Source organism: Papaver somniferum, chromosome 2 (assembly GCF_003573695.1).
Source record: "Papaver somniferum cultivar HN1 chromosome 2, ASM357369v1, whole genome shotgun sequence".
Lineage (NCBI taxonomy): Eukaryota > Viridiplantae > Streptophyta > Magnoliopsida > Ranunculales > Papaveraceae > Papaver > Papaver somniferum.
The window spans coordinates 107,937,365-107,946,550 of NC_039359.1; the positions used below are offsets into that span (position 1 = coordinate 107,937,365).

At 33.8% G+C, this 9,186-nt stretch overlaps 1 protein-coding gene across 1 annotated transcript; it reads left to right on the forward strand.

The window, feature by feature from the left end:
• Nucleotides 1-1,663: 1,663 nt before the first annotated feature.
• On the forward strand, nucleotides 1,664-3,419 carry LOC113353792 (probable peroxidase 61). Its single transcript, XM_026597288.1, has 4 exons — nucleotides 1,664-2,015; nucleotides 2,180-2,359; nucleotides 2,475-2,634; nucleotides 2,752-3,419. The coding sequence occupies exons 1-4, from the start codon at nucleotides 1,767-1,769 to the stop codon at nucleotides 3,171-3,173; spliced, it is 1,011 nt and encodes a 336-aa protein (XP_026453073.1). The 5' UTR covers nucleotides 1,664-1,766; the 3' UTR covers nucleotides 3,174-3,419.
• Nucleotides 3,420-9,186: the final 5,767 nt, after the last annotated feature.

Below are 9,186 nucleotides of genomic sequence, written 5' to 3' on the forward strand. Positions count from 1 at the left end.
CAAAAGATGTGAATTGTGATCGAGGCTGGACGTACGACGTATACATTATATACCTCTAAAGGTCTGTTTTGCCTCGCGACTGCTGATTCAGAAACTAGCTTTGTGTCTCTTCACTTCATGCATGCGATAGTAGTCTAGTATAATGTGTAATCCCCATATAGAATGGTGAGACAGCGGGATCATAACGTTACCTCCTTCAAATGTTAACAAGCCATCTCGAAACAAATATTTAATCATACACTAAACAACTGAACATATCTGCAATCTCCATGTCAGGTTAGGAACGAGGGTCTCCCTTTGGGCTTTTCTCTAGCTCTAGCTCTTGGAGTTGGAGATGTTTATCACTAGCAGAAGTGCCAATTCTTTTCAAATTGTTAATGCATGCGGTTAATTATGGACTTGTTTGTTAGAAGTTGATGGCTTTTGAAACGAATCGAATAACACTTGACAGAGATAATGAAATTGAGCTAAATATATATATGGATGTTTTTACTTTTGAGTCAGATCCAATAATTAGATTATGAAAAATCAGCAGCAAAACACACAAACACACTACTATTTATTATAGATTCACTTAAATCATATCTGACATTTAAGCATTCAGGAGATAATTTAACAGAGTCAAAACTTTTGCGTAGGTTTGAGTTTTGACGAACGGTGACGTACTGTTAGTTTTGCTGAATGAAGAATCCAACTCTCTGGATTCTCGAGTATACACAAAGATTCCACAAAGATCTAGCCGTAGCTAGTTGATCCTTATTCCTTATCTACATTAACACGTAACACTGCTCCATAATGTTACTGATGAAATTAATTAAACAACATAATAAACTTAACTAGGATCTCGCTCTATGTCAAGACAACATTGCTTAACTTACAAATCAGTGTCGAGAATAATTTAAGTTTTTTAATAGCTAGTTCGAGCTTAATAAATTCATGACACATGTCTAGTGACACCTTAATTATTTTCGAACAAGACCTTTCCCGGCCGCTGAGTAAAAACACTTGCATGCACTAAGTCTGACTGCTGCCTATCTTGTAGTTTATTGGACCTGCATCTCTCTCTCGAGGACGTAGTATTCCACCATTATAGCAATAAACGGCAAAAATAAAATAAAATATTGAAACAATGTTGTAAAATATCCGGCTTTTCTGAAACCTCGAATTACTATATGGGACGTTTCTAAAATCATGGGATAAACATATACAGTGGTAATCTGTGGTTGTGTATATGTTTCGTACTAAAAAAAATGGAAAGCTTTGGTTTTCGTTTATGAGGAAAAGAAGATCCCATCCCAAGTTTAACAAAGGACTACACCTTCCGCTCCTCTCGCCAAGCCACGTTCTTTAGCACCACCACCCTAGATATAGAGTGCAGGATCGAGGAAAACTTAAAAACGCGGCAAGGTCGGTCTCGAAGAATGTTGAAGGAGAGGCGCATTGGCTCATGTGAGAAAGCCAACCAAATTGCATCAAAGTCAGCTTACACATGCCGCAGGATATGGAAAGAATTGAAAAAACTATATTCAACATTTTCGTTTACACTTTTCAAAAAATACCAACCTGTCATTTGTTTAATAACCTAAGCAAAAACTGGGTGTCATCTTTCACTATAAGTTGGAGATTCATCAAACTATCTAAACAGTCTCAATCTCTCCTTCTACAATCAAAAACTTAAAAGAAAAAAGGCTCTTTTTTTTTCTCTGTCTCAGACATTGTCTTGTATTTCTGTCTCTAAGATTATTAGATTTGAGAAAGAAGAAGACATGGTGATGAGAAGAGATTTTTACTATATTCTGTTTGTTATGGTTTCACTAGTTATTGCAACAATATCTATTGTTGATGGGGCAGTTACAGTTCAACCAACAGGTCTCAAGCGTAAATTTTATAAGTTAAATGGTCAGTGTCCAGATGTTGAGGAATATGTCAAGCACCAAGTTAGGGAGCATTGGATTAGAGATCGTTCCATCACTGCTAAACTCCTTCGCTTGAGTTACTCTGATTGCTTTGTATTGGTATGTTTATGATTGAGCTTCACTATTATATATGCTTTACATTGTAATAGCTTAATGTACTCTGATCCAAGCAGAATTAAGATGGGTTCGACCCTTTAAAGATGGTGCGTCATTGTTGTAAAAATACATATTCTTGACTTTTTGTTGTGCACATATATGTACAGGGTTGCGATGGTTCAGTTCTCCTAGATGGTCCAAACTCTGAAAAAAAAGCTAGACAAAATGTAGCGTTAGGAGGATTCGCAGTTATCGATACGATAAAGTCTGTTCTAGAACACAGGTGCCCTGGAAAAGTATCTTGTGCTGATATCCTTCAGCTTGCCACTAGAGATGCACTTCGTCTGGTACGTTTTTATGGGCTAACAGCTCCATTCTTGAACTTATCTGGATCGGATCAAGCCAGGCAGAACCTAGCTCATAAGCATTTTGGATTATAACGCTGAAATAATATGTTTGCAGGCGGGAGCACCATCGTATCCTTTGAAAACGGGAAGAAGAGATGGCCTGGTTTCAGATAAAACAGCAGTGGACCTTCCATCCCCTTCCATTTCATGGGAAGCTTCTCTCGCGTACTTCAGGTCCAAAGGTTTAGATGTCTTGGATATGACCACCCTCCTAGGTAATTTTTCTCAACTCAATCCTCAACATTTTTCAATTACCTAGCTAATAGGTTTAAGGGAGTTATATTTCTCTGCATCGTGTGATTAATTTTTGTTCTTTAAATTTCGTCCTATAGGTGCACACACGATGGGTTCAACACGGTGCAGTGTTATCGCTGACCGCTTATACAACTTCAATAATACAAGAAAACCAGATCCGAACATGGACATATCATTGGTAAGAGATATGAGGAAGATATGTCCGGCCAGGAGGAAGAGAGGTCAAGCCGATAAAGTCATTCCTTTGAACCCAGAAAACACCAAATACAGGTTCGACAACAATTACTACACCAGGGTGTTAAACAAAAAAGCCATTCTAGGGGTTGATCAACAACTACTATTTGGCCCCGATACCAATTTGATTTCGGAGGAATTCGCAATTGGCTTTGAGGACTGGAGAAAATCATGGGCATTGTCCATGAATAGAATGGGAAGTATCGGAGTCTTGACTGGAGATCAAGGACAAATACGTAAACATTGCCGCTTCGTTAACAATTAATTTCATTTTGCATAATATTAGTGGGAATACCATGTAGCTTATATATTGTACTAGTGTGTTATTGTTCTCTCTGTAACAGTAGAGGTAATAATACTTACTATTGATTTAAGCAATAAGTTTTCGTTATTTGATGTAATTATATAAGGTAAAGAAAAGATGAAAAAACAACTCCATGATTATTAGGATAATGAGAATTTTAGCTCAAAGAAAAAGAAAATGTCCAGATTGATATTTGAATAAATAAAATCATACAATTTATTATTTAGGTAACATGAATAAGCCACAATGCTATTCACTAGCCTATTTTCCACCTTTTTACGATTTAAACCCAAATTTAGGGAATGGTTAACCCCACCAAAACTTGAACCTAAATCTGAACCCAGATGAAGGGTATAAATTTTCATGAGGTGGGGAATAGGAAGGTGAATAGCATTCTCGCATAAGTGATAAACTTTTTTACTTTTCTTTGGATATATCCATTGTTTTTCCTTTAAAAATGGATTAAAAAAGACGCTAAATCTAAATTAAGTTAGCTGCAAAGTTTAATACGCATATTTGTAGGTGTAACAAGGTTCTGATTTACTGGAAGATTATACCCCTTCATGGAGTTCGATCCAATGACCTAGACTCCTACATGCTTTTTTTTTTCCTTTTCAAAAACAAGCCAAATTAAGCTTCAAATCTTCGTTAACAACCGATTCAAGATCAGAATCATTACAAAATTGATAGAAATCAAAATAAAATCATCAAGATTATCCACCAGTTCTTGACTAATAATCATACTAGTCCAAAACATTATAACAATTTCAGATTCTCCAATGGACATATCCACATCAAGATGCCAGACTTATTTTGTTAGAGACCAAACTAAACATATTTGCATCACTACAGACGGTAACAGTGGGATCTTCAAAAGATCCAGCCAGGGTTTTTAATACCATATTTGCATCAAGGATCTTATATGCTTAATTAGCCTTTAAATACTCTTTCATCATAATTTATGCGTCGATTTTCTCTATTTATTTTCGCCTCTCCTTAGTAATGTTCTTGGTGCTATACTGCTATTGTAATTTCAGGAACATTTTGTATGACATGTTTGTCGAAAAAAAAAGCAACATAGCACATTGAGGTATATTTGGAAGGTATTTGATTTTGTAACAGAAAAATCCAAGTCAATTAGATTTTTCAACAATTGAAAACTATAGCCGTCTCGGTTCCTCGAAAATCGTATTGATATGATAACACAAGATTAATAAAATAAACATTAAAATATTTATCGTATTTGGTCTATCTAGGCAAAGTAATCCTCTTTCTAAAAGACAATTCAATTTTGTTGCATATGGTGTTTATGGTTTTACGCGTGGATGCCATCTTCCAAGATAAAATGAGCATGCCTTTTTGAAAGTAATGTGCACTGCAACTCTATCTACTCGAGTAGCGGATGTTGACATTGATACGTTTTTGTTCAAAAACTAAACTAAGAGATGGTTTACATAGAGTTAATGCTGACTCTACTAAATGTATTTTCATTCATTTGCGACTCACCATAACATATGGAAACTCTCGTAACACTTGTGTGCTAAATGTCTTACAGATCAGGCATCACCCAGTTTTCACTAGCACAATAGTATTTTGATTCAAAATTCCAATATTCCCCCAGATGATACCTTTTAAGATCACAACAAATTGATAGAGAAATATGTAGTGGTTTTGCACTGTATGATAATTCGTACCCATTGTAGAAATAATGGAGAAATATGTGGTGGTTTTTCACTACATGATAAAATTACCCATTTCAGAATAAAAACAAAGCTAACAAGAGTATGTTCTCCAAATGTTTTTTAACTCTGTCGATAGCCTTAGCCAGTTCAGTCATATGGTGTACGAGGAGCAAAGGATATGAGGATAGGGGTAATATATGTAAAATTGAGGTACTTATAGTAATATTTTTATCATGTTAGAAAAAATAATTAGACCTAAAGATCTTGAAGATGGAAGAGAAGACTAGCTTAGATACTCCACTGGACCAGATATGATCAGTTTGGCGAAAATTTTGAAATCTGGCTGGTGCTATCGTTAGAAATCTCCGAGATTTTTGTTATTTTTAAAATTTTCATTTTTACTTCAAAAATAGTAAAGAATTAAAAATTAATAATTTGACATAATAAGATCTAGTTGGATATGTTGTTGAATCCAGCGTCGTGTTGGCTCATTCCATTGCTCGTCACTAATAAGACTAATAACATGTTTAGCCAGACCATCTGCCACATGATTTTAGTGTTTTGTGCATAATTGCACAACCAGCTCACAAAATTTAATAAATAATTAAAATTGTTTATTATTAACTAAGTTTCTTGTTGTTTATATTCAAGTTTCCATTTAGAGCAATTATCACGTTATTTGAGTCCAAAGAAGACAAATTCTTTATCTTTACCCACCAAATTGCATCGAGTGTTGCTTTTAATTTTGCTTGTTAATTATCTAGAGATTTTATTTAATAGCATCGATTTCTATGAAAATAACCTGCAAAATTTTGTAAAATTACCCAAACTATATTTATGCAAATAAATTTTGTAAAATGCATCAATTTTTAATAATTTGATGAAAGGATTCTCTGAACTTGTCCAGGTTACCTTGTTGTATCTTATTGGGAAAATTCTACTTCTGCAACCTGTATAGTTGGCCTGCAAAAAACTAACTATTAAAGAAACTTGAGCTTTAACATTTCGAATACAAAACGTATCTTGCCTTTTAAATACCCCACAAAGTCAAACATATAGAGTAAAAATAGCCCGAGTAATGAACATTATTAATTCCGATAACATGAAAAATATATGTCAACCAATCCTCAAAAGTTTCCGACATTATATATTCTTTTTAGGCTTAGTAGTATCATTTAGTAGTTTTGAAGGGTACTTGAGTACGCGTTTGAAAAAGTTTCAAGTACTTATGGGTCTAATAAATTAATAATACTCCATTAGATAAAGGTTTAAGAGTTTTTACACGGTTTAAGGAAAAAAAAGATTAATGATTCTCACATATACCTTTAATAATACTTCATAAGATATCAAAGTCTCTCGGTTTGTAGGGTGAATTAATAATCTCATTACAATTCTAAAGAAGTCCATACGCGTCTCAAGATAAACCAAATCCTCCCGCCAAATCTAATTTGCTTCCTCAACCAAATATTTTTTATGCGCTCATAGTTTCTTAGACCACTAATACATGATTAATTGAAGAGAAACATAAAAAAAAAAATCTTCAGATCGAATTTGCTGCCTTGGTCTACAAGAAAAAGTCAATTAACATGTTCAATGTACGACTACAAGAGAATGTAGTTGTTGTTATTTTATTCGTGATTTGGTTTTATGTTAAACAAGATAAAAAAAAAGTGGAAACAAGGCTTCATAGCTAAAAATTAGACAATCGAAATAGGTGAAAACAAAAATTCCTTTCAAATACTTTGGCCAAAATTTTAATACGAATATTTAATCTAAATAATTTGAATTTCATTCCAAAAAGATTTTCCTTTTTATTCTTCTTTATTCACTAACTCATTACTCTTTTACCCCTTCCATTTATAATTTTTAGCTTTTTTTTTAGCATAGATACTTCTATTGAATACACCCAACCGTACACTTAAGATAATGATGAAGAAGAAAACGCGTAACCTTATACTAATCTTTCGTATACCTTATACTAATTTTTCGTATCCTAATGAAAATGAAATATCATCAAGTGAAGAAGATATATTACTTAGTAAAGAAGAGATAATATCTAATGATGAGACATTGATTATTCATGATGATGAAGAGATGATTCCAAACACAATATAAAGGAAAATCGAAGAATTTAAAAATAATAAACGTTTAATGTTGTACGAGACCAGGATGGAAAATCAGAAAGGGATTTGTATTAAAAGCTTCCAAAAAGGGGATCCATATTAAAATCTGCCCACAATTTCAGGACACCAATTTAAATATGGCATCTGGTGTTATCTTAGAGGAAGCTAACATGAGTCGGTCGTCTCAAACATATCCAAAATTGATATAAAACAGAGTTGATCGTTAACTACAAGTATATAGTGGAAAACTCAACATTGCATAAGACGATGAAATAAGGTATAGTTAGGCCACACTCATGCAGTAAGGCCACTTTTGAACGACAAAGGGGAAAAAAACAAAATTGGTCTACTTATAAAATTGTTTGATATACACTATTGAATATTCTAAACAGAAATTCTAAACATGGCGAGTGAGAACCTGCAAAATATCCCGACACTCATTGATTTGTGGGACCCTTTATATAAGAGTCTCCCCCAGCTAATTTCAGTCGGTGACGGGGGTCCAAATTTGTGAGAGTCGAGACAATTTGCAGAATTTCTCCCTCGGAATATCTATCGTCACTTTGTTCTAAAACCTATGCTTAATGATATGTTCAATTATATACATATCAATGAAAAATGGTTTGATATGACAAAAACATTCGTAAAATATTATCTTTTTCCTACTGAAATTGATCCTCATTGTGCATATAAAGCAAGAGATTCGTTCTTAATAGTATGTTTACATAGTTGCAATTGCGCGACCTCGATATGATTTGTTGGGGAATACAATTTTTAATGGAATAATCGATATTTGCCAATGTTATTTCAAAATTAACATTACGAACCAGTAAATACATAAAATGTATATATATATATATATACTTGAAATATAACATATTAATCTTGTGAATAAAGATGTTTCATAATTGTTTTTGATTGAAACAATTCTACCACCAATACGTGTTAAATGACACGCTTCAAATATAAGCACTATTTATATTCAACAAGATAATGCAAAGCCTTATATTTTGAAGGATGAGTGAGACTTTTAAAAAGTGGCATCAATCGAGGAGTTCAATATTTAACTCATGCGTCAGCCTGCAAAGTGTCCAGATATGAATACCTTGCACCTCAGCTTCTTAAGAACAATACAGAGTTTACAACATTAGTTGCCTCTTAATACCGTTGATAAACTAATTTCAGAGGTAAAATATGCTTTTAGCAATATGCATCACGTACTATCAATAAAGTTTTATATATTGCACTATCAATACGATACTCTTGACTGGTTACCAAAATTTTTAGAAGAGCACCCTCCTGGAAGATTAACTTACATTGTTCTAACCCCCAAATGTAACTTTCTTTCTTCTCATTTTTCAAGAAACAAAAGGCCACGGTAAGTGATGTTTTTGTCAACGTATGCCCAACTACCTTCATCAACGACAACTCATATTTGTGGTCTTATAGATGCAAACCAATATAAGAACTTGTGGAAAGCCTAATTCCAATGAACGCATTCCGGATAGGCAATAAAAAGGTGTTGGACTTGTCCAAACTCATCAAATTTATTTTGGACCTGTAGTTATGCCTCACCGCCAACCACATCAATTGTTGCATCACACATATAAGTCTATTCTAATAGACAAATTTGTCTCCCACAAAAATACCTACGAAGTTTTGTTCCATCTTTTGATAAATCAAGGTGAATAGGAACCATTTAATAACCCGGTCTTATTGCAAGTTGGAGGCGCAGGGATACAGACGGAACTAGGTGAATTATAGGTTTAGTTGCTTGGTCTCAAATGTTATAGCATTGCTCGGTTATGTAAACCAAGCATTGGTATGTCAAGTTTGGTTGTCATATTTTAGTGAACCAAAACTCATTTAAAGAGTCTCTTGATTATGTACTAGAGTAAACTTCGTATAGGTTAGCTTGAAAGTATTAGGATATGAGACATTACAAGTATTACGAAGACTTGAAAAGTGAAGAAGTAAGGATCTACAACGACAACATCATCCTTACACTTTAGGTTAGTAATATTTGACTTTAACTGTTTCATTCCCTAACGTATCTTTCAAGTCGTACATATTGAAAACATAACTGCGAGGCATGAATGATAACACTCTAGTTAGACGTAGTATTAAGGAATACAATACGAGGTTTATTGCTTAACCGTTAAACTTTGT

What these genes read in the sequence shown, in the direction of transcription:
- LOC113353792 (XM_026597288.1), top strand. Translation starts at nt 1,767, where the DNA reads ATGGTGATGAGAAGAGATTTTTACTATATTCTGTTTGTTATGGTTTCA. An exon ending in CTAGAGATGCACTTCGTCTG is followed by an intron (nt 2,360 to 2,474) that starts GTACGTTTTTAT and finishes ATATGTTTGCAG; the next exon opens with GCGGGAGCACCATCGTATCC. An exon ending in GGATATGACCACCCTCCTAG is followed by an intron (nt 2,635 to 2,751) that starts GTAATTTTTCTC and finishes TTCGTCCTATAG; the next exon opens with GTGCACACACGATGGGTTCA.